Source organism: Dermacentor silvarum, chromosome 9 (assembly GCF_013339745.2).
Source record: "Dermacentor silvarum isolate Dsil-2018 chromosome 9, BIME_Dsil_1.4, whole genome shotgun sequence".
Taxonomy (NCBI): domain Eukaryota; kingdom Metazoa; phylum Arthropoda; class Arachnida; order Ixodida; family Ixodidae; genus Dermacentor; species Dermacentor silvarum.
Genome location: NC_051162.1, coordinates 118,328,837 through 118,354,538, shown reverse-complemented (window position 1 = coordinate 118,354,538; position 25,702 = coordinate 118,328,837). Strand labels below are relative to the sequence as shown.

Sequence of the window (25,702 nt, the reverse complement as noted above, 5' to 3'; positions counted from 1 at the left end):
AGCGCTTGCGCAACGTTTAAAAAAAAGAACGTTACAGAAATTGCGCTGCTGCAGAATCGACGGCTGTGATCCTTTGACGCACAGAGCTCGTGATCACGACAACTTCCGGCGGTAGCGCACGCACACACACGCACATACGAAGCGTTGAGTCAAGTCGATACACACGGGAGTCTGGCTATGCTGCAAAGACCTGCCGTGCTGTAAAAAAGAAAGCCCCTGCAACGGGAAGTTTTTCAGCCGGTGGCGTGTGTTCGGAGCCTTGTGTTTGCCTAATCCCGAAACCGTCGTCGACGTAAGTGCTCCCAGAACGATGGCGGACAACGAGCAAAAAGCCATGCAGCTTGTCGCCGATGCTGAGAAGAAAATCAAGTCGGCCCAGGGCTTTCTCGGGTCGTTATTTGGGTGAGTGCAGTGAACGTAGCTATTGCGAGGGTTAGCTGAAGGTCTGTCAGGTGCGATGCGTTGACGAGGCGTTGTTGTGTTTCTACAACACGAGTGCCAGCCGGCCGCCGCGTTTTACATTCGCGGGGACAGCCTTTTCCTGCTACCTGGACATTTCGGCGGCGGTTGCCGCAGTGTGGTGTGATCGTCTGATACCTCGCAGGCCCCTTGCTAATTCTTGGATTCTTAATTGCGAAATCCCTGCTACATTCGCGTCTGCGTAATGTGTCGGAGACCTCTGAAACCGAACATCTCCATCCTGCGAACTGATCCGATTAAGAATTCTCTTGGCCATGCGACTCGTGTCAACTGCAAGTCCGTAGTGGTGAACACATCCGCATTCGCTCAGTTTAGGTTGCTGACTAAACCGTGGCGTACGAACTATTTCCCGCTTGTTGCGTAGATGTTTGAAGGGCGCCAATGAATAAATACGAGAAAGAAAACACAATCGCGATGTCAAGCAGCGGTTTTCGGAGCCGTGAAAAAAGAACTTTGCAGTTGAAAAGAGGCAACAGCTGACATGTAGCATTTTGCCGAGTGGGCTCCCCGTTGATGTGAGGTGCCTATGTCCGGCAGATGTGTGCGTCGCAAAAGCTAGAACGACGCATGAACGTTTTCCTCGAGCTACATGTAATATACGACTCCGGCAATGAAAACGAAGGCCCGATGTCGTGGCCAGTCAGTCAGACTCGGGAGCGCGCGCGGGCATCGAAACCCCATATGACTTCGCGTCATTATTTGTCATAATCCCGTGTGTCGTAGACCGCGTATTTCGGGGGCGGTGGATCGCCGAAAAAAAAAGAGAAAATAAATGAAACGACGTCGCCAAAAAATCGCCCACAGGTCGGTTTTGTAGTCTACCGCATAGTCTGTACCGAGTTCCGCCCCTTTTTGAAACGTCGCGCATCGGATCGAAGCGTTGTCGCTGCCTAGGTGGGTCCTTCGCAAGTGGGTGTCGCGAAAGAGTTTGTGCGCTGCCAATAGATAAAAACCATGTTTAGCTACTGTCTGAGACAAAGGCAACAGTATATGCGAAATGGGGTCAGAGCTTATCGATCGCATCGCTGCCCGCTTCGTTAAAATGCGGTGGTTGTCGCCGCCGAGGTGCGTCGTATAATGACGAAATTGCTTGTCAAAAGAGCGACCACTGTTATTTTTTAGCCGGTGATGGAGGCAAATTTAGAAAAATGAAAGGAGAAATAAAAAAACCTATGTTTGGCGCGTTTAACTGGGCAATTGTCACTAACCCTTCACCAGAGAAATGAAAGGTGTATGACTTCAGTACGATGACCTGCATATTTGCTGATTACAGCACTCGGCGATTCTCTTTGTGTTCATCGCTAACTGATTAGCGCGAAAACCCATGGAGGCACATTCTGTGATCTGACGTGTGTATTCCCACATTTAATGTTCTGGTTGACCGTAGAAATAAATAGATTGTAACGTCTGTGATCTATGAACTGGAACTGTTAGGGAGTGAACCAATGTTGGAGCCTTTGGACGCTGCATTGCTGCTGCTTGCTTTTTTTGTTTCACGTGTGTTGTCAGAAGACAAAATAAGTAATAAGAAAAGCGAACTGGTAGTGAGGTTGCACAAACATGTAGACCCTCTTGTCCGTTGTATACCAATGCGAAAACACCTGTGTACTTAGATTTAGGTGCACATTAAAGAACCCCAGGTGGTCCAAATTATTTCAGAGTCCCCCACTACAGCATGCCTCATAATCAGATCATGGTTTGGCACGAAAAACCCCACAATTAAATTATACCAATGAGCACATAGACCAGGCGCTCTCCCTGAGTGTAGGTCAATGAGGGTGTCTTGAGTTTGTATGCGACTGTTCTTTTTTTTTTTTTTCCCCACTTAGTAGAGGAAATGTTGGAGTTGAATGTATTGTCAGGAAGAGTCAAAATCTCCAGCCAAAAGATTAAAAACCAGTCTCGACGTTTCAAGGCATATTGGAGATTATCTCTTGCTGATTGGTTTCATACTTCCTGATATCTGGTTAATAAAGACATTTCTGCTGATGCTTACATTTAAATGTAATAACGTATGAAGTAGACTGCAAAATGTAATTCACATGCAAGATTTGAGCACTAAGGTGTCACTTGTCAGTAATCAACTTTATAAAGCTTTCATAATGTGTACGGAGATCATAGTGTTTCAAAACAGCTTGCCAGTTTGATTTTGGCTAGAAATTGCAGATTACTATTTGGCAAGTGACTGGGTCAAAGTGAAAAAAAAATTAAAAGAATCCAGTGAATCCTCGTGTTTCTGCTTGTCGGTAGTAATACTTATCATTGCAGCATGACACTAACTTGGCTCGGTGGTGATAGCTGCCGTCAGAGCTGTGACAGCTATTACCACCATGCTCCCTTGGAATTTGGTGTCATGAAATAGAGTTTCTTAAATCGTGCCAAAAGGCAGAGTTTAGCCCTAATGGGCTTCGTTAGACGGAGGGAAATGTGACGTGAAAAATGCAGTGCTCTACTCCTTAGCTCTGTCATTTTTATGTCGTTTTAGAACTGAAATGAGAGTTCACTGTTTAAACATGCCCTCATTTTTGATGATACTGGCATGTTTTCTAACAGTGCCAAGGGATAAAGCACTGTCTGGCTAGTTTAGGTTTGTTCACGTTAGCAAATTACTAGGGCTGCTTGAATAGTGAAATTTCCAAACTGAATTGAATGCAGAAGAATTACCTTTCATGGGTGAATCGAATATAGAACTGTTTCAATTTTGAAACTAAGAAGTAAAGGTTGTGCTAATTGCATCTTAAGAAAAAAGCCACATTTACATTATTTTATACATGCAACAGATGCTCTTGAACTGAGCAGCTTGTAAATAAGAAAAAAAAAAAACCAAAGATGATCACTGAAACGTGATATATGGTGTAACCATGATGATACTAGTGAAATAAAGATAAAGCACATGACCGGATGCATGTAGTAGAGTTGTTTGTTGAAGGAGCTAAGTGTAAAACTGCAGAAGCGTACATCACTTTGAAGGGATGCAAATGTGGTCGCCAAGTAAACAATTGCTTTGCCTAAGATCGAGATGGCAAATTTGCACGCTGCCCAAAGGCGAAGCACCCTTATTCAGCGACTGAAAATTATTGTGCAGCAGTTAAACTGGCTGCACGCTTTTGCTCACTGACCAGTGTTGCCTCTGTGCAAGCAATACGCATGCGGCGGAATCATTCAGAACGGTCCCTGCTTGCAATGGTCTTTCTCTGTGTAGACTTCAGATAAGTGTCGTTGTGGCTTATGTTTGCACAGATGTGAGTATTTGAAGATTTTTAAATGGCAAATTGTCCAATCACATACAAATCAAATCTAGAATATGCATTCACACACCCCTTAGAAATTACACAATATTGAAGGGACATTAAGGAGAAAAACTGTTTGAGTTTTATTTGTAAATTACCTTCCTACAGTGCCAAAATAGCCACTCTTACCATGACAGGAGGGTTGGTAAGCCGGGAAGGACGCAATAAGAAAACAGGTGGCACCGGCACCTTGAAGTTCCCGCGCCAACTCACCGTCACAGCATTCATTTCGACAGTATATGTTAAGGTTTAGTTAATTTGTTATTGGTAAAGATGGAATACATTGCATTCAAAAGCAGCGAACTGAGAACTTTTACGGCACCACCACAGCCCAAATACGAGAAAATAGTTTACATCAGTGACGCCACACTGACCTACCGGTGTGGAGATTCCGGCTTGAAATTTGAAAAATTAGACTTTGGCATTTTATTCTTTCTCCACTAATCAACCTATTAACATAAAGTATACGAAAATAAAATTTTCGAAGAGTACTTTATCAGTATAAACTGAGACAGTGTTCCTATTTGGTGTCCCTCTAAATGTGTAAGAGACGAGACCTGTTGCCGTGAGGCATTCGATCCATGCATGCAGCATAATCGACTGATAGCCAGCATGAGAAATCCAGCTGCTGTGTGCAGGGGAGGAATGTGAGATAACACGGACTCTTATCTGTGCATGTGTAACACTTTCACGTTCACAGTTGCTGACTCGAACCACTGACAGGTACCGTGTACATAAGTGCATAAAGTGAAAAATGGAGATAATTTGGTTTAGGTGCTAAGGCGGAAAAGATACAGTAGTAGTCATTTCCATTCTGTCACGCCGTGGTGGCCAAGACCTTCCGCCGTTGAACACAAGGTTGCGGGTTTGACTCCCGGCCCTACAGCGGCCACCTTTCAATTGAGGCAAAATGCAGAAAACACCAGTGCTGACTGCTTTGGGTGCAGGTTAGAGCACTCCAGGTGGTCAAAATTAATCTGGAGTTCTCTGCTACAGCGTTCCTGGTCACCAACTCTGCAGTTTCTGAACTGCTTCAGAAACCAATCATATCGTCACGTTGTAGTAACTGTGAACAACCACTCCCAGTGGCACAACCACTAGTCGCTTAACTAACTGTTTATTCGGTGAACCTGCGCCCAGCAGTATAACTAGCACTCGGCTCAGTGATAGCGGCGAGCACACTTGTCGATCGTCGAAACCTGATCTACAGGTCAGATGAATTTATACAGGTCAGGCTATTTTACGTGACTCGTCGAAGGTTCCAGCAGTTGCTGGTAATTACAGGTACAGTTAATTACAGGTACCAGTAACTGCTGGTGCTCGCTCACTTTCCAGAAAGGGCAACACTATTCGTGTCATGCATACAATCTAATTACACAAAGTTCGGCAGCAACAGATAGCATCAACAATAACATTCGAGAAAGTTCTAAGCCGTGCAGGTGCGTCTTGCACCGAGCGATGACATTTAACAGTTAGCACGTGAAATACGGTTCCAGGAAACAGGACAAATAAATATGTGTGTCAATATTAAGTGTGCCATGTGTTGCAGCGATGGATGTCTGTGATTATTAAAAACAGGGAATTGGAGATACGCTCACCAAACTTTATAAAGGAGTGACAAACATCAGAGTTCGTGAGATAATGGGGCAATGCAGTTTTAATTAAAAAATCACCACTTGGCATTGAAATTGATGGTTCTTTGAGACACGTTATGGGGGGGGGGGGGATTGAACAATTGAGTCGGCCAGTGCTTAAGACATAACTTTGTGCCTACCTCCAGTTTTGGGAAATAAGTATATATTCAAAATACCCTATGAAATGCATCATTGTTTCATTATGAACATTATTCTCCAGTGCAGAAACACCTGTACTGCTAGTCAGTATGAGTTTCACTCATTTGAAAATTGAGGTGGGTCCTAGTCTGGCAGGATTGTAAGGTAGCTTGCTTGCGTCGCATGCTTTGGCTGAATGCTGAATGAAGTTTTATAAAGCATACACTAGCACAAATTAGAGGCGTCTTGTCCATTTCCAGTGTCAGTTCCATCCCATTGAACAACCATAATGAAGAAAAAAAAAAAGAGTGACAGCTGTCGTTATGCTGGCAAGACAACAATGGCCCTGTTCTGTCGGGCTTGCAGGTGCCATGTTTGAATTGTCAGCCTTACTCTCTCAAAAGCATTTAAGAGGAGGCTTTATTTAGCTTGGGCAAATTGTGATTTTCCTATTCAAACGTGTTAAATGCAGGAATGCTCTCATTAGAGAACCTGTGAACTGACTTAATGAAATTTGCAGCGTTTCAGAGGGCAAGCTGGGGGGGGAGCACAGCTGACTTTAGGAAGCAGAATTTTGATTTAGAACCTTGTAGATTACACAGAAATTGTCTCTAAATTGGAATGTCTCAAAAAAAAAAAAAATGAGCCACAACTCCAAATTAACCTTGCATCAAAAAAAAGGGGATATTGCAGTTCTCTATAGTGCATCTGAAGTGGACGAATGGGATAAGTTCACACATAATAGGAAATTGGTTGCAGTGTTTAGAAGGATGTTGCAAGAATCCTGCTTACATATGTACTAGTGATATATTTCAATGTGTGGCGTGTAATACATCATTTTGTCTGTTTTAGTTGCATTATTATTTGCAGTTTAGAGAGTTGTGATATTGTGCTAGGGAGTTATAGAGTTGCAAGCTTAATGGTTCACTTTATATAAATTTTGCAATTTTCAACAATATTTATTAAAAAGGAAATTGACCTAAATAACATATTTTCTCCCTGCAGTTGGTAGAATATAATGTTGTTTTCTTTATGCGAAGCTAAGCTCATCAAATTCGATGCAGTGGATGCAGAGCAAACTTGTTTGACTGTGCCCATGTATTTCAGATAGGAGACGCCAGACTTTAAGCTGCCTCTTACTTCTTAGTTTTATAGGATGCAAAAGAATGTGAAGTAAGATTAGGATGCGAAAGAGAGTCACTCGCAGCTAAGTTTATTCGTAGCAAGAACAAGATTGCTGAACATTTGCCTAAGCAGTGTGGTTCTTGCGTGTGTCAGCCATGTCTTCCCAACATCCTCAGTATCGGCAGAAGCAAAGATGCATTGGTACATGAGTTTAAGGGACGCTAAAGAAGTTTTAGAATTGGAAGACTTGTGGTTTGTTAGAAGAGGCTGCCACAGTGTAAATCGTTTCATATTTTCTCGACTGGCCGTTTAAATGTTCGTCGATGCTCCGCCCCTCTCGCGTGCCGAGCATTGTGGTGAAAAACAGGCCTCAAGGATGACTTCAACACGGGAGTCACGTGAGCGCTCTATGCGAATCACGTGCCTCACCCATGCCCGCGATGCCTTCATGTTTGTCATCAGAGCCTGTTAATCTGCCCGCAGTGTCTCCCGCAGACGCTGCCTCTCGTTTTTGCTAAATTAAAGCAACGTTGCAGTGACTTGTGGCCTGTTGAAATATGGTTTTCATATTCAGGGGGTGAAAAACTATAATAATTTGTGGAAAGCTAACTTTTCTTCTTTTGAAGTGCTTCACCTACCCTTTAATCGAGGCATGTAACATCAGAAAGAAATGAGGCATTTTTATCAGCGATATGTCTGTGGCCTTGTGCAACGCTGAACATCAATTCTTTATTGTATGTTAAAGTAGGCGTACATTTTAACAATTTCGTCACCGTTGTCCGATTGCAATGCTCAAATGTGATTACACACGCGGCCACCTTTCCTATAGTAGTAGCAGCTGCAGTAGTAGTAGTAGTATCTATTTTTTTCTTGCATACATACACAAGAAAAAAGAAAGAGGCAAAAGCCTCTTTGTGTCTTCTATGCGCCGTTCAAAAGTGACTCTGTCTGCTATGAATAAACTAAGCTGTAAGTGACGCTGTTTCCTGTTCTAGTTTTATTTCACTTTCCTGACCTTATTTCACTCTCCTGGACTTATTTTGCATCCTAGCACACCATGATAAGTATGAACCATCTAGCCCAGCAATGAGTAGTAATACTTTGTTACACTTCCTCTTACTGCCTGTGCCTTCTTTCATTTTTTTTTTTTTTTTTTCAATCTTCATGTGCGCAGGAGTTCATCTAAACTGGAAGAAGCATGCGAAATGTATGCACGCGCCGCCAACATGTTCAAGATGGCCAAGAAATGGAGTGGTACGTTCAATACGTAATCCTTGCATATATTTTTTTATGCCCTCCTTATTGTGAATTTCACTACTACAGTCACTCTCTTGTAATCACCGCATTCAATTATCAGGTGGCTTTCTATGTTGATGAAATTATTTATTTCTCCGGGCGCAAAGTAGAACAAAGTAAAATAATAGATTCTGATTAATGCATTCTGTGCAATTTTCTCATTTAGATTGAGTTGATAAAGACACTAAACTGGATTTGCAGCTTTAGCACATTTGTGTTTCAAGTTTCACGATACAGCTTTGACTTCGCAAGTGTTATGGGCAGTAATTATGGTTCTGCCACATATTTAATGATGTTGAGCTGATCTAGGAGGACTTCCGTGGCATTGTTCATGGCTCTTGCTACATTGTTATGATTAGCTGTGACCTTTTTCTTTTAATATAAACACTAAAATGAAATTTCAGAAACATGCACTGCACTGAAACAATGCTCTGAAATATATCCAGCTACCGGAAATTGCGATTGTCAACATTATTGGGAAGTTATTGCTTTTGGTAAGCAATTGTTTCTAACGATGGAGTAAAATGTACACTCTGGCTAACAGATGTGCTAATTGAAGAAATGAAGGCATTAGCAGTTTTATCATGCTTGTTTGTCATTGAGAATACCGCTATGATTTGGCAAAGCCTACGCTCATAGATGACTGATGCTTTTATTTCACTTTTGTTGCACCGCTAATCGACACACTTGTCCTTTGTGTTTCTTCGTCTTTCACGTTTCTGATGGGTTGTGGTCAAGATATTCTTTTGTTATTGTTAAGCGTGAAAGTGAAATTGCTTAGTCACTATTAGTTTTCACGAGTTGTTCACAAACAACACGTTTGAATGCCTGCAGCGGCCGGGAGTGCTTTCTGTGAAGCAGCCAACCTGCACCTGAAAAACGGCAGTCGACACGACGCGGCGACCTGCTTTGTGGATGCTGGCACGTGCTACAAGAAGTCGGACCCGCAAGGTGAAAAAGGCTTTCTGTGTTGCCTAAAAGCAGCTCACTCGATTTTAACAGCTACCAGTAGGCTAGTTTGTTGCTCCCGACCGAGTTAAAACAGCACACGTGTGTCTGTGCTTTTCATGGGCCCTGCTTTGAAGGAGTCCCAACAGAAATTTCCTGCCCTGTTTTGATTACTTTATTGGATAGCCCTCGACCCAGTAATTACGTTGTGGAGTCTCCGTTCCTCGAGACCACAGCAACTAATTATGTTAGCTTTTAATGCGGCCATTTCAAAATGTGCACCAGGAGGAGCACGGCTTCGGACGTGAAAAAGGTTACCCATTTCGTCATCGACACCCGTTGTGGGTGTCTCGTGGTGCCTAAAGCCGAGTCCATTCAAGTGTTCGATGAGACAATAGAGGAGAGAGTGCCTCCCCCTGCGTTTCCAAGAGAAGCAAACAATCGCGGGGAGGGGGGTGGCAGATTTCAGCGACATGGTCGTTGTGTTCCCTTCAACCCGTCACCTCCGCATTCGGTGACGCGAGAAGTAACCTTTTTCATGTCCGAGGCCGGCACTGTGCTTGACGAGCGTTTTTGCCAGGCCATACAAAACGTGCTGTAGTTAATAATTTGTGGTGCTCTCGAGGAATTGAGGCTTCATACTGAAACTGAGGAATCAACACCTTATCTGGGAAAAAAAAGGGGGGGGGGGGGACACACCAACGTTTCGTGTCAGTACTTTATTAAGCAGAAGTCTTAGCTCAGGAGTTTCTATCTGCATGTGCATAGCATAATAATGGCAGCATCATTTGCTCGACATCCAATGCCAAATTTAAATAGATTTGTTGTGTTTAAAAGAAACAGTTACACTGTATAGACTGTTTGGGAGAGAGGGAGAGAGATAAAGCTTGTGTCCGGATGGGGTTAGGGCGAAGGGGGGCAAATTTTTTTTTTATTTACGCCACCGGTAACGCTTCTTCAATAAATTTGTGGAACATTGGAAAATTAATTTAATAAATAAAGCATCATGTCTAAAAGGCTGTAACTCAGCAAAGAAGAGCGATATCGCCATTCTCTAAATAGCATTTATTGGGATGTCTCAAGTCGAACAAAATGTATTATATAGACCACTGAATTATAGCAGTAATGTGTGACAGGCAGCTTTTCCAGACACGTAAAAAGTGTTGCAGTCTCTTGCATTTTTGATCAAGATTTCTCGAGTTGCAAGGCTTGTGCCTAATGTACATGTTTATTAATTTGCCAATTTTCACTTGTTTCTGTAAGAAATTTGATGCCCCAAAATGAGATTTTGCTTCTAACAGACGGAACTTAGCTTTTTTTATTCGCTTAAATGCACATAACTTCAGTCAGACCAATTCAGCTGGTTTGCAATAAGGGCATTTCTACATTTCTTATGTATTGGAGTCGTCTTGGAGGTTAAACCTTCCTCTGAAAAGTTCACCACTAAAACAGCAACATGCCAAAAAAAAAAAAAAAAAGACAACCTGTAGACCCTTCACAGGAAATTATACAGCTGTCGCTGTTGGCATTCATGGGTGGATAGCTTATAAAAGAAAACAGTTTGTAATGGGGTGTTGTGGAGCATCAAGTGTAACAATCAGGGAGATAATCTTCACATTCTGATGAATAATATTGCACTCTATATTTGTTCTTTTTTATTCTTTTTCAGAGGCCGTCAACTGCCACCTGAAGGCTATTGAAATATACACAGACATGGTAAGGTTTTCTGCCAACCAGGTTGATTGTCAGTAAAAAAAAAAAAAAAAGGAAAAATACGTAAACCGTTTTTTTACCGACTGAATGGCCAGAAACTTTCCATTGTTTGTGCCCTCTGATATTTTTGACTGGCAGTCTCACAGCTTTGACAGCGAAAATGTTTAGTGCTGCTTTAAATGCTTTCTCGCAGTCTTACAGTCAAATGTTCAGAGAGCATGAGCTGTCGTAATGCTCAATTTTACTGAGCTTATTGAATGCTACTGTTGAGTATGCGTTCTGTGTCGGCGTGTCATTAACTCAAAGTCAATCTATTGTATGGTCATTTGGACCTACTACTGGGGCGTAAATTCATTGCATCATGTTGACAAGGTCCACCGTGTGCAGCGAACCACTGTGTACAGCGGTCCAATGTGTACAGCAATAATAAGATTTGCTCTAACCTTGGTTTAATTATTAGCACGACATCAGGATTCATCGCAAATAAGCAAAGGAGTGGTCTACCTTATATGCTAAAATATTTATCATTTGCTTCTCCATTGCTTTATTGCTTTATCATGCTAGTAAAATCATGCTCATTATGTTTAGCATTGTATTCCTGGTACCCTTTCTTGCACAGTAGCTTCTGTTCGGTTTGGTTTTGTTGTATTTGCAAATACTACTGGTATGACCCGTTTAATGCATGGAGCATAATGTTCTTGCATTTTTCAGTTTAATGTGCTCAGTGCATAGTTACCAGCATTTATGTCCGTCAATCTGTTGATCACTCATTATTAGTTATAAGCAGCTCTAGTTGCGGATTCCTGTGCACCCCGTTTATGGAACCCTCCTCTGCAAATGTACTGCTTGTATTTATTTAATTTTTTTCAGCTGAAACTAGTGTACTTGCAGTGCAAAATGAAACGCAGACGAAAGCAAGAAAAAAAACAAAAAACACGGGCGGCACTTATTTCATGCTTTCGTCATTGTTTTGTTTTGTGTTGCAAGTTCAGTATGATCCACCCGTACCTGCCAACTCTTGGAATTTTTTGTAATGTTTATGAATTTGGGCTCATTCCACAATTCTTTATGAATGTTTCGTTAAGTTTTACAAAAACATAAATTCTGTTCGTGAAAAAAGTGTTGCTTGCCGGTCCTCGACCATACCCTTGGAAGTCTTCTGGTTGTGAAAGGACACCAGAGGGGGTACCCACTTGGGGCAAGCTTATTCAGACGAGTTCCTGAAGCAGGCAAAATCGGCAACAGCGAAGTCACCGGAAAAGTCACTGTGGTCTAAAAGCAATGTGTTTGTCGTCTGTCTTTGCCACGGCTTGCGTGCGGCACCTAAAGGCAAACCATTCATAAAGTGCATGTGTATCCATTCCTTGAAGCTTCGCAACAATCCCCCTTGCCTGTCCTACAACCCAGATGTGGCACTCTCGGACTCCTTTAAGTACATCACGGTAGATAAGGACATCGCTTTGACATGGAACAGTGTGTAGTCAAGGCATTGGAGGCGATCTTTAAGAAAGTGACAAATCATTGCTTCAGCCATGTTAGCTATGTTGGTAGAAATGGTGAGCCGCATGCATTTCACTTGGGATCATATAAAAATGGATAAATGTGCCGATGAATTGTCTTCAACAAAGATTTTAGAGCACCAGTTTCGGTCTTTATTGAACAGCCCTCGTCTTCAATGATTTGTTACATTCGCGTTCACTACATTGAGGTTCAACTGTGTGATATGAATGTCTCGTTGCAAAGAAAAACTCCTTCCTGTTTACAGGGCCGCTTCACCATAGCTGCAAAGCATCACATGACAATAGCAGAGATATACGAGTCGGAAGTGGTCGACATCGAGAAGGTACGCGACTGTTTTCCTGTTGTTTTGTTGCAAAGGTAAGCACAGTGTGGTGTAAAAGTATTACTTTAGTTTATGAGCTATTGCTGAAAGCTTTTGGTACATTTCCTTGAAACAAACAAACAAGAGCTTTGCATATCCATGCAAATCAGAGCAACTGCTACTACGTCAAAACACAGCAAGGTTGTAAAAGGTAGTTGTCGCACCCTCGGGAAGTCTTAGCGGTCTAGTGTGCCTTTGCCCGAAATCTACCCAAAACTTTTCATGCACTTTGTTATATCCAAGCTTAGTACTTATTTACTCCATTATACAGGGTAGTTTTCTTGTTTCTTTTTATCGCTAACATAATTTTCAAAAATTGCCCATGGCATTACCACAATCCTACTTCTTGAGCTGTTTTATTCTCAGAGGCGTACGTTATTTGCCTGAAAAATAAAAAAAGTAAGCCCACATAATTAACGAAGTATAGCTAATTTAGTTTTAAGTTATTTTACAGTACATAGTGCAATTTACGAATTGTAGCCGGTGACTTCGAAAGTCACGTCCACTTGAAACAAATTCTGTCGATGACACCAGTTTTGAGATATGCGTTCCCAAAGCAAAGCTCGTCTTGGTTTCTTGCCTTAGCACCAAAGCGTGTTGCCTTTTTTTGTTCTGTCATAGGCCATGTCCCACTACGAGCAGGCAGCTGACTACTTCAAGGGCGAGGAATCTACAAGGTATGTTTGCACAGTTCTGCCCCCTCTAGCATTGCAGCAGTTTTTCACAGTAACTGGTTCACATTCTGCTATGCTATTTCGACTGCACAAATATGCCTCGACTCTTCTGATTGTGCGCACCATTAGACCTGAATTTCAGACATTTTAAAGAGTACTTTTTATTTGTAACACTCTCTAAATGGTACGATGATAGGAATTGAGCATGTGTGAGGCTCATCCTTGCCATACAGCAAATTTGATGTAACAATATTTGGTTAAAGCAAGGGGCTAGAAGGTTGTTCGAAGCCAAAGGGGCAAAGCTGGGGCTCATTTATGTATAGTCCATCATTGTCACGCCGGATTAATTGCTGTGCCAGTGGCGTACATAGGCACTAGGGCCAGATTTTCTTCAAATGTGTTTTAGTATAGGGAGCATGCAACAAGACTATGGCACAGCCCTGGCAGCATGCTGTGGAGGTGACTCGCGTGCTAGCTGTAGCAGACGACAGCAAGGAAAAGCACCGTGCGCACTGTGAACAAAGCTTTTTTCCCCAACTTTTGCTCAAAATGTTCAGGTAATTGCCATAGCTGCCCCTTAAAAATGGCAATACATTGATTCTTATTTATGACCTGTTGATTTGTAAACGCAGCAGCGAGCGCGCACAGGAGAATGCATGGCTTGCGAAGGCAGTGAATGCATGGCCTCCGAGATGGGGCAGCGCCTGGTAGCATGCAGTGTAACACCAGACAAGCCGTTGTTGGCACTGACACCGGGTGGTGCCACACCCTCTTGACCTTGAGGTGCTGCATGGTCTCTGTGAAATCCTAGAGTTTGTTAGAGCAGTAGAATGGGGGACATTAGGAGGGAAGTGCAGTTGAAGGTGGCAGACGATTGGCTGGCATGATAAGATTAGGAAATGGGCAGGCACAGGCTCGGAGTCTGCTGTCACAGAGGATAGCTAGAGATTGCTTGGGAGAGGCATTCGTCCTTCGGTGGACATGAATTCGGCTGCTGATAAGGATGGTGTGGTGGTAACGATGATGATAATTGGAAATGGTAGCAGTGATGATTTGTCTGACGATGGCAGTGGTAATGATAATGATGATCTGGTCTGTGCAGCTCTGCAAACAAGTGCATGCTGAATGTTGCCCGGTATGCTGCCCAGCTGGAGCAGTATGAGAAGGCGGTTGACATTTATGAACAGGTGAGCAGAAATCGTCGTTTTGTTCATTTCCATTTGTGCATGGCTCCGAGGCATTGAAAGGCACGGCTTCATGCGCTGTCTCTCCCTTAGTGCCTGTCGTTTGTGGCTCAATGGCTGTGAAGTTTTTGCGGCTAAGCGCCAGGTTGCTGATTTAAAACTCTGCTGTGATGAGTCACATAATCAAGCTTACTATCGTAGGTAATTGTGATTATTGTGCGATAATAATGTGATAATATGATTGCAAATACGTTAAATAAAAAGAGGGATAGTAAGCATGGGTGCGCAAGTATTTGAAATTTCTAATACGGATCGAATAGTCTCTGCTATTCGATTTGAGAATTGACTGTTCAAAGTTGTCAAATACTCATTTCTTTTGAATATGTAATGAATCAAGACACTTACTGGAGTCTCGAGGGAGACTGGATGCGAGGGCTATTCCGAATGATTCTGCTGCAGGGTAGCGACATTTGTTGAGCAGGGGCACCAGTTCCCGAGAAAGTACAAGTCATATAACTTCTGCTCAATCATTTCCTGTCATTCACTAAGAATGACTTGCTTTTAAGCAGCCTAGTGTATACGAATTTGTTCCAACTTGTTATTTGGCCCGTCTCGCCATGTTTGCACCCCTCTAAAACAATGTGCGGTGCCGTAGTATCGCACTTCTCTAGTTCACCTGAACACAACATCGTTCGTGCACCTGGTAACATTGTTTCATTACCGTCATTGCCTTGGTACTCCAGATAATCATCTACAAGCTCCTCAGTTGTTCAGGCGTGTAATTGTGAATGGTATTACATGCATGTGTCAATGTATATAAGCCTGATATCTTTCTTTTTTTACCGAATGGACTCCACGAAAACTTCATATTTCATGCAGCTTTAAAAATGAGAAAATATTCGATGTGATATTCGATAATTCTTTTTCTCAGATATTTGTATTCGATTTGGAAATTTCACTATTTGAACACCCCTAATATATTGAGCCACACCAGGTGAGTGAAATCGGCACTTACCCCCATATTCAGAAATGCATCTTAACTTGAAGCTCATGCTTGGCTTGATCTAAATGACGCCTGGCGAGAACGTGCCCAGGACACTCATTGAATTTCCTTCGGCATGTTTGCTGAAAGGCGCCATTCAGATCAAGTCAATCATGAGCTTCAAGTTAAGATGCATTTCTGAACACTGTGGTTAGTGACATACGGTGCTGTCATTGTCGGTGCGTGCGCAGGCTTCTGGAGGAATTTACAGATTAGTAACCACCCCATTTCGCAGGTGGCAGCGTCGTCCCTAGACAACCAGCTGCTCAAGTACAGCGCCAAGGAATACTTATTCCGCGCTGCACTCTGCCATTTGTGTGTCGACATCCTCAACGCACAGGTGAGCTGATCATGTTCATCAATGAGCGGAAACTTGTTTTGGTGGAGTGTACAGGAAAGGGACCTTGAGAGCTGAGCAGTGCAAACGATAGGCAGACTCATGATGATGATAAAGGTGTCATTATTGGGATACTGTTGTCATTGTCACTTTTATGACATTATATATAATCTTGTTGCTGCCACTTTTGTGACCCCGTTATCTCCTCAGTGTCACTTTTGGGGCACTGTTTTCATGCCACCGTTACTTTTGTGACACTATTATCATGTCACTGTCACTTCTGTGGCATTTATTTTGTTCAGGAACCGGCACTTTTATGACATTATATATAATCTTGTTTCTGCCACTTTTGTGACCCCGTTATCTCCTCAGTGTCACTTTTGGGGCACTGTTTTCATGCCACCGTTACTTTTGTGACACTATTATCATGTCACTGTCACTTCTGTGGCATTTATTTTGTTCAGGAACCGGCCACATGTGCAGTTTTACATAAAAGAAACGAAACTTAAAATTCGCCAACAAGGTTGTCACAAAGAAAGCTAGAATTGATACAGGATGAGCATTGAAAAACACAACCATACATTATCATAGTGATGAATCAGCTTGAATGAGTGTAACGCATACAAAGTAATGAAGCCGAAATAAGATGCTGAAGAAAGAAAGACTAAAGAAAGACAACAATCAAAAGGTGACAATCTTCACTGTATCTGCTTTCATCAGTACAACATTTTCTAGACGTAAATGTGTGCACATTACTGACATTTTCTGCTTCAACAGGTAGTTGATTCCACTGGGAAACTGTTCGTGGAAAGAACTATTTAAACGTAACCTTGTGGCAAAAGAATTCATGAAACATCTTGTATTTTGTTCGCATGTGCTTGCTAGGAATAGAACTGATTATTGCTAATGTTTAGGCCAGTGTCACTGTCACTTTGTTGACCCTATGAGCTGGTCACTGCCGCTTTTGTGGCTGTTGTCTTCTTACTGTCACTTTTGTGACAATGTTATTTTGACACTTTTGTGATGCTGTTTCATTGTCACTGTCAGCTTTGTCATGTTATCACTGTTATCTTGTCATTGGCACTTTCATGGCACCGTTGCCTTGTCACTGTCGCATTGATGATGCTGCTACAGTGTCTTTACCCAACCATTCTTACAGCATGCACTGAACAAGTATGAACAGATGTGCCCCTCATTCATTGATTCAAGGGAATACAAGCTAGTCAAGGTGAGAATATGTATGAATTCCTAGTGCTTGTATGTAATGGTTATTTTAAGACAAGTGTTGACAGATGTGGTAACTTCGGCGCAGTACTGCACTTGCCAGTACGATGCCCCAAAATGGGCGCACAAGACCATTTTGAGCCGCATTGTACTGGTTTGTATGGTGACGTTTTCGACACTCGCTGCGGCTCACTTGGTCACCTCTTATGGTGCAACTCGCGACGGGCTGATGTAACAGCATAGCAGACGACTGGGCAAGCCGGAGTTGATGTCAAAGCCTTACAATGTCCTGCTCCTACGTGACCACCTTTTGCGTCACAATGTCACGACACAGTAACCTCCTGGGGAACGAAACCGAACTTGGCTGTTGATAAGTTATGTTAAATTGTCTGGGGTTGTCTGAGGCTTGCCATTATTTTTTTTTCTGGGGCTTAGAGGCCCCCAGACCTTAATTAGATGCAATAAATTGACAGTCGAGAACCCCCTAGGTGGTCAAATGCTGGTGGGCATTATTTGCACTTTTAGGTAACCCCATTAGGGCAAAATCAACAAATAATGTTCTTGGCGATGCCTTGTTTACCTTATCCACTGCATTTTCCTTTTTTTTTTATAGCGAAGCTGTTAAGGGCTAGGTTCCCCAGGATCGTGTCTTCGTATAGAAAAAAACTATCATCATCAGCATAGGCTTTGGCTCCATGTGCGTGGCGGTTTCCCGCCAGTTGTGCCTTAGCACAGTTGTCAAAATGGATGATGGATAGCCCATTGTTATACACCTCACCACTGTCGATGCCTCTTTCACAAGTGTCTCCGTCTCCCACCAATCATTGTGCCCCTTTGTTTCATGACGTAGAGATTGAGCTAGCGCTGTTATCAACAGTTGCCCTTTGGACTCGCTATGGGATGGACGCTCGTTAACCCACATCTTCCAGGATCCTGACGTCAGGATTCTGATGATGCCGTATAGTGTGCCGCGGCTATGAACGCTGTGACTCATATGCTAGTCTATGGCGATGAGGTGGACTTGGCTGCAACAAACGCACTACTTGGCCATTGCGCCGGGCGAAAACAAAACGCCGGTGTCCTTGCTCTTTGATGAACATACCGAAAACGCTCATTATAGTCGATATGATAATACATAAATTCACTATAGCAGACCCACCATAGTCGCAGTTTGCTGGCATTCCATCTTCACAGTAGTGGAAGGGCTCTGAATTTCTTTTTCCTTTTTTTTTTGCCATCGGAAAAAGAAGCACAAATAGTGCGCACGCACTTGATTTTGAAGAGGTCTGATGCCTTTTTCTTGTCTTACAAGGCCTTGTTGACATAACGATCGTGTGCATTTTGAGCATTTCTGTGTTCATCCTAGACTGGTTGGGCCTTTGGTCCCGTCCCTGCCGTCCTGTTTTACTGCTTCGCGCTATGCAGCCTTTCAACTAATTTAACGGAATGCTAACTAGCCCAATCTGCATCGTTCTTTTGAATGCGCCTTAGCTGGGAAAACATTATTTCGTCACAGCCACCGTTTGCAATGCAGGGTAACGTCAGCACTGCGTCTGCTTCCTTGAGGATTACCACCGTTTACATGCTTGTGACTTGCGGGAAGTGTGGTGCGATGCGCCATTGTCGTATTCATGTAAATGCAGCTGCTAAATTGGCAACAAGCTTTCATTCACTCAATGCCAGCAGGCACACAATATATTACATGTCCTGGTTTTGCTTGAGTGTTGGAACGAAAACGAAGCATGCAGTATCATATATTCATATATGAATAATAACATTAACTATAATACATCTTGACAACATGCTCACACAAGGCAGGTAGTGTTGACTGCTTTTGTAACACCGGCATTTATTCTTGCCCTTTACGAAAGGGCAAGACTTTGGGGTGAAATCAGATTCAACTCGATTTTCCTAAAACTTTTATTGAGGTGCAAAAAATCGTGAATTATCGGCTTTTACCCGAAAAACAAGGGCCCACTTGTGCTCTTTCGGAGTGTTAAACCTCACAACATAATACCAATCTTTGGGCACATGTTAAAGAACCCGAGGCGGTTGAAATTAACCCGAAGCTCCTCACTACTGGTTGCTTTCATAGCCAGAATGTTGCTTTGAGATGTTCAACTCTGTGATTAAATACTTTGTAGGCCTTGATCGGCAAGCTGGAGGACCAGGACGTCGAAGGCTTCACGGACACCGTAAAGGAGTACGACTCCATCTCTCGGCTGGACCAGTGGTACACGGTCATCCTCCTCCGCATCAAGAAGTCGTTGCAGGAGACGCCTGACCTACGCTAAAGAGATTTCCTATCCCGGTGGGACGAACGTAGAAGAAAAAAAAAATAAGAAGTGGTGTCTGGAGACGCATCTTTGTTGTCTGTTCCGTCTGCCCTGCTGTCCCACATTTTTTTCCCCCCTTTTTGTTTGAAGCGTTATGTTTTGAAGTTCGAGACCTGAAAAGTGAGGAACAGCAGCCAGGATTGTTTGTGCAGCGCAAAGACTTGTTACTTGTCGTCTGCCTTTGGGTTTTAATTCCTGGCGTGGGCAGACTGAAAATAAAGGAACATAACAGGCCGAAGGCTACATTCGCAAGCTCAGAAAAAAGAAAAGCTGGCACTTTTGATACCATCGGTAGTTTGTAAGATAAAGGAAAAAGCGAGAATGTCGGGATCAGTCATGGCACCTGCCTAGTTTGGCATAATGAACGCCTCGTTTGGTTTTACAGCTTAAGCTCGAGCTGTGTGTCATGAAACGCATTGTTTGTTAAACACATTGTCAGTCCACTCTTTCAGATGGCGTGAGGGACATATATGTATGTACACATGCACATCAGAGCTTGTCCGAGAACAAGTTCTTTTGAGATGTTACCTGTCGGGTCAGTCGCGCCAGATCGGCCATGGCATCTGTCTGGTGGCACCTGTTTTGTCAACTGTGGCAGCTTAGCCATAAAACTTGTGTTTGTGTGCTGGTGTGACTTGTGGGTTAACATTTGTTCTAAACTGGAGTGTTCCATAGACCAGACTGCACTTGCCCACAAAGTTCTTTTGAGTCATCACCTGATTGGGTTACATCACATCAGCACAATTGTGGCGTCTGATGTGTCACTTGTCGAGATGTCTGTCGGGTCATTCATGCCAGCCTGTCCGATTTGCTCTAAATTGCAGTGTTCCTTTGGCCTGAGTGACCCTCCTAGGGAAGCGTGAACCTGCTCTTCATTTTTGAGTCTTAGCAACTGTGTCTTGATATTCTCATCATGTTTGGCATGCTGGGATAGTTTAATTTTTCCCATGTTGGGAGAGATCCAAACACTCGTGCAATGTGCTGGAACCGCAGGCATTTTGTTGCTTTCCAAGATAAGCTAAGATCTTCCCAAGTAATTTTTTATTTTTTTTTTCATTGGAGTGGCTTTTTTATTGGCATCACTATCGCATCACTCAGATCACATGAGATGTCTGGTTGGCAAGCAGCAAGCTCCGGATAATACCAAGCTTCATTTTTTTTTATTTGGTAGCTCAGTTGATGTCATTGGTGAGGGCTGCTTCATTATATGGCTCATGTGCTGTTGACAGATTAATCTCAGTTCATTGTTTTCTCATTTACATTGTGTTTTTTTTCCTGCAAGTTTCTCAGCACTTCCGATGCCAACGCTAATTAAAGGTCCTAGATTTAGAATGGCAACGACGAAGCAAGTGATAATAAAGAGATATGCATCTTGTTGAACATTTGCGTTGCAGTTATATCATGTACCATTTCTGTCAATCAGAACAAAAATGGACCTTTTATTGTATATCTCGCTGCAGAAGAGTTATTTCTCTTTCGCATGTGTAAAGTGGTAGTAATAATATTTATGGAAGCAGTGCATTGTGATCTGTGTTTTTTTTTTTTTTTCTCTCGTAGATATCAGTAAAACTTTCAGTTTGAGCCTAATCTGGGCAAGCCAGGAATTGGGGCTCACAGAGCAAAGATTCTCAGTGGGCATGCCAAGGTTAGGTCGGTTGTGTGGGGTGGCTTGGAGGCGTACTTAAAGCTGCAGCTAGACCGTAGGGTTGCATTTCGAAAACCTTACTTCGTGTTAACGCTTGTTGCCACCCCATAGTTTGAAGGATCCCTTCCCAGTCACGACTTGTGCTGCTTCTTTTGAATGTTGTCGTTCTGTTCTGCGCTTTTAAAGCGTGGACAGCAACGCTAGAAGAAGACATTCCCACTAAAAAAAAAAAGAGCCAGTGTGTCTGCCTTGCTTCCAATTAAGCCTACTGCTCTGAATGTGTGCGTCTTGTATATTCAAATTCTGACACATCATTTGCGACGCACGTAGTAGACATCTACTGCCTATTGGTGTCTAGCCAGTTCCCGTTTTCGCATTTTACAACTGAGTGCCCATTAATTTGTCTCAATCAAACTCCACGGCTCCGTGCTGGTGCTATAATGTCATCGTCCATTGTGGAGACTGGAATCTGAAACTTGCATTGCGTTTCATGTTGTTGACCTGCTGTGAAGATGGGGTTAATGCATAACTAGGATGGCTAGCTGAAAGCCGGCAGATAGCCTTTCAAAACATGCCTGAATAAGTGGCGCGGCGTGCAAATACCCGAAGATGAGTGGGGAGGCTTAAGCGATTCAATTAAAATTTTGTTGCCTTGTGCCTGATCGACCTGTACAAAACACTGGCGAAGAGTCGAGACATCATCATTTAGTTTGCCACTTCGTGTTCATTGCAATAAGTGATGATGCTGGAAGCTCTTGGAGAGCTTTCAACATCTTGGCGATAAAAAAAGTACTTAAAAAGTCTCCTTCCAGTCCAATCATGAAGGCAAGGATATATACTAGCTTAACACGTCTCGGAAAAGAGATAAAAGTTCGAACAAGATTTAAGTCCATAAAAGCAACAATCGGCTATAACTCAGTAGTTGGGATATACAGATGCCCGAGTCTGTTTACGACAAATGAAGCTGGCCATCCTGGTGTGGTAACGTTTGAGTGATGTTGGAACAGGACAGCAATCAGCTGACCACTTTGACATTTGTTGCTACTGCTGCACACGTCAGATGTTAGGGTTAGCATTGAACATCGAACCAAAACTATTGTATGTTTGTGTGTCACTCCACACGAGACAAAATGTCTGCCATGGCATAGCGTGGGCTCTTACTAAGGATGTACAATTGGGCTCAAAAGTTCATGGGACAGGGGCTCCACGACAAATATGTTCTTGCTCTGTCAAGTTGGCACGGCACTTTTATTTTAGTGGATCACATTAGGCTGTGTAGGTCGCAAAGGCAAATTGAAATTTGTGAATTCAAGGCTCTGTGCCGAGGCTTCGTGAATATTGTGCCCCATAAACTGCTGTGGCGGACTGTACTTCTGCGTGTGTATTTTTTGTACATAGCTGACGACACATTTTGATTGCACACAGTTGCATCGCGAGTGAGTTACACGGCATGGCAATTTTTCTCGCTCGCGTAATGTTGCTTAGACAAAGCTTTTCACATGTGACTTTAGGGTTAGCTGCTCTGTTATACAGACACTGAGGCCTGCACCACAAGCAAATAGTCTATATAAAACAATACCATGATGTTTCTAGAAAGCCTCGCATAAATTTTATGAGACCTTTGAGTCTCGTCTTGCAGAGTGTCTTGCCAAGTCTGCGTCTGACATGTTTGGGCTTGACTTGGCATCTGAATCGTGTCACAGCTGCTTTGGTCACCCAATTTTTCATGTTCCTACAGAGCTATAGACTTGGATACAGTGTATCACTTTTATTATTATTTTTTTTAGTTTCTGTGAAGATTAACAGAGGGTAGTGTGGTGCCGAAATAGTTTCCTCGCATGAGAGTCATGCGTAGTGCATAGATTTTTCCTGACTTTGCTGTGGGCTCTGTTGAGAATAGTTTGTTGGGTCTTCTCACTTTTCTTTGACATCCAGCTTCGCTGTCTGTTTTTACAAGCTTTCTTACTGTGGTGAAATGTTCAGCACTGCTGAACATTTCATCATAAAATTCTCAGAGTGATAAATGATGGTAAGTTAATATTTCTCTTCAAATTTCGGCAATATTTAAATAGTAACTCGCCGTGTGGAGACCGTTTTTGATACTGTAGGGGAATCTCCGAAAATAGTCTAATAAAACAGTACTTCCAGGCTAAATAACAATTGTCATTTAAAGTAACGGGGGGGTGGGGGTCGCTTCCAAATTGAAGTTGAATGCGAAATTGCAGTTAAAGTAACATGTTAAGAGGGAAGCTTCAGTGGAGTGCCGGTGCTTTGACAAGATGACTTATATTCGTTTTGTTCAAGCCAAGTTTAAGAACATCACTTGTCTTTAGTCAGGTGAATACAAAACTTGTTATTCTTGTAAAAACAGTGGTATCAGATTGATGCTTTGTTTTTCTATGGTTTCCTTTAACTGACTGCTAACAAACTTGTAATCATCGAAGACATTTTGAGCCAACTGATTGAAAGACTAAGAATGCCAGGCCTAGATGTTACTCGATTGTTCATTGAGCATTGCGTGTCGCTGCAGGGGCTAGCATCAGATTGTCCTTTGTTTATGCTTGTGTGAAACTGTGTACTTTTTGCATGTGAAACTTAGCGTGCAATATATTACTGCGGGTTATCCCCAGCCTAGAGAAAAAGTGTTTAGCATATCCGGAAACAAAAGCATTAGAAGGTCGCCCATTAGTCAACAGCATGCTACATGCATATATTGCACAGTGTTCTCGAGAGTGTTAAAATATTGGGCTTTGCATGTTGCAGTTCAGCCTTATTGTTTCAGGTTCCAAGGTGTAAATAATGTAAAAAAAAAAAGCTATATATGCACATGCTATCATTGCTGTCCTTGTACTACTACTCATCGTGTCATAGCATTCCCCTTCCCAAAGTGTTTTATCGCCTTGTCTATTGCCTCATAAGAGCTTTGTCATGCTTTTCCCATCTTCAGTGCAGACCTATTTTCTGTGCTGATAGCAGGTCCGTAGACCTCTGAAATGAGTGAATGTCTGGTTTGGGCACGCAGTTGCTGCATTAACACTGATATTCAATACCGACGTGGAGTTTCATGCAATTACTACTAGAGGCCAGTGTGGCCACAACAAAAGACCCCATGCAAAATTTTGCAGGGCCCTCCCAGTGAATGTAAGGAATTGCCCGCACCAAGATGGCCGACCTCACACACGCAGAACTGTCGTGGCTCGAGGGCTGTGTGCTGCAGCTTGAAAAAGGGGAACCTGGCGGGAATGGCGGCCGTGAAACATATTGGCAAACTGTGCAACTACAAGACAGTGGACAAGAAGTGTCGATAGCACATACACTGCTTAGGATTAGGTCATGTCAGTCAACTAGTTGTAACCGTACTCCATGTCTCTCAGAGTCCCTACAGGCGCAAATTATATCATGGACTGTCTGTAAATGCGTCAAATTGACACCACTTTATTCCAAGGCGCTCAACACTCCATTGCACGAAAGACAACATGGAAGGATGTTGCTTCGTGCATTTTCTAGTGAGTCTTCACAATTGGAATGTGGTTAAATATCTATTTATTGTGTAGTCAGTCATGTTGCATTTTTCGCATAAAATGAATTGAATCACAGGCTTGAAGTACGTGCACAATTTAATTTTTAGCTGCACACATATTGAAAAAATAATTATTCTTACTACATCACTGCCAGAACATGGCACGATACGTGATGTGCAGCACACCGAGTTAAATGGAGGCACAATGAGTTGAGGGGGTTCAATTCACCCAAAGCTCCGTTGCTTTTTTTTTTCTTTTTTTGTCACCATTCGAGATAAGAGGGCAATAAGTTGCACTCAGAAGTGTGGACACCGTGCCTGAATGGGCTATGCTGTGAAAAGAAAGCTGTGGTTTGCACCAACCAACCAGAAATGAGCACCAGAAGGGCTCCTCCATTGTCCCACCTCTGATTGCCATCTGTGCAACGTCGACTAAATGAAGGTCGTCATGGAAGGATTAGTAGAGCGCATTGGGCAAGCCCTTTTCTGGACCATGGAGTGGCCCTTGTTATTGATTGGCTGATACAAGGCCGAGCCTTCACTGCGCTGTGTGAAGTTTGTAAGACGGAGTATAGTTCGCTAGTTTGACTCTTAAGCTTTTCTGGGTGGATTCAGACCCTGCGATCCCGAGCCCGATTTGTGCTTTTTTTTTTGTGTAGGACAAATCAGAGTTGCTGGGATGGTGGAATTTTAAGGTTGAACCACCAAGCTGGGAGCTTGTTCAACACGAGATTAGCTTTTGGGTAGGTTGAAGAATGAAACTTAACAGTTTCGTTAATGCTAACATTGTTAGTGTCGGATTCTCATCTGGTAGTTTTTGCATGAAACTCCTGTGTCCGTTGGAGTCCGTAGCCAATGATCACAAGTGGGTGCGGGCTCCATGAGTCAATGGGATTCCGCCCCCCCTGTTCCATTCAAGCTTGGTTGTATCCTTAGGCCTCTGTGTGCGAGAATGATGTCCGCGATTCTTGCTCTTCAGAAACTTTCAGATCTGCTTGTTGGGGCCGACTTGACACTGTTCAACAGAGCACGTCTGTCGGCCGTGTGGAGTCTTGGCTTTGGGCATATATTGATATCTATTAAAGGATGTTATCTCAGTGAATGTTATTTGCCTGTCTCAATGCCACTGTCCAGTGCAGTGTGCAGTCCAGTCCGGCCTAAAAAACATGGGTTGGACGCATTAGAAGACAGCAGCTAATGTGGCCAAGTCCCAATTTTTTTTTTCTTGACGAGG

At 42.9% G+C, this 25,702-nt stretch overlaps 1 protein-coding gene across 1 annotated transcript; it reads left to right on the top strand.

Annotated features, from left to right (window-relative positions):
- Positions 1–108: 108 nt before the first annotated feature.
- Positions 109–25,570, top strand: LOC119464152 (alpha-soluble NSF attachment protein). Its single transcript, XM_037724990.2, has 10 exons — positions 109–402; positions 7,842–7,921; positions 8,798–8,914; positions 10,581–10,627; positions 12,390–12,467; positions 13,128–13,183; positions 14,283–14,367; positions 15,642–15,746; positions 16,903–16,971; positions 19,112–25,570. Exons 1-10 carry the CDS (start codon positions 311–313, stop codon positions 19,259–19,261), a joined length of 879 nt encoding a protein of 292 aa, XP_037580918.1. The 5' UTR covers positions 109–310; the 3' UTR covers positions 19,262–25,570.
- Positions 25,571–25,702: the final 132 nt, after the last annotated feature.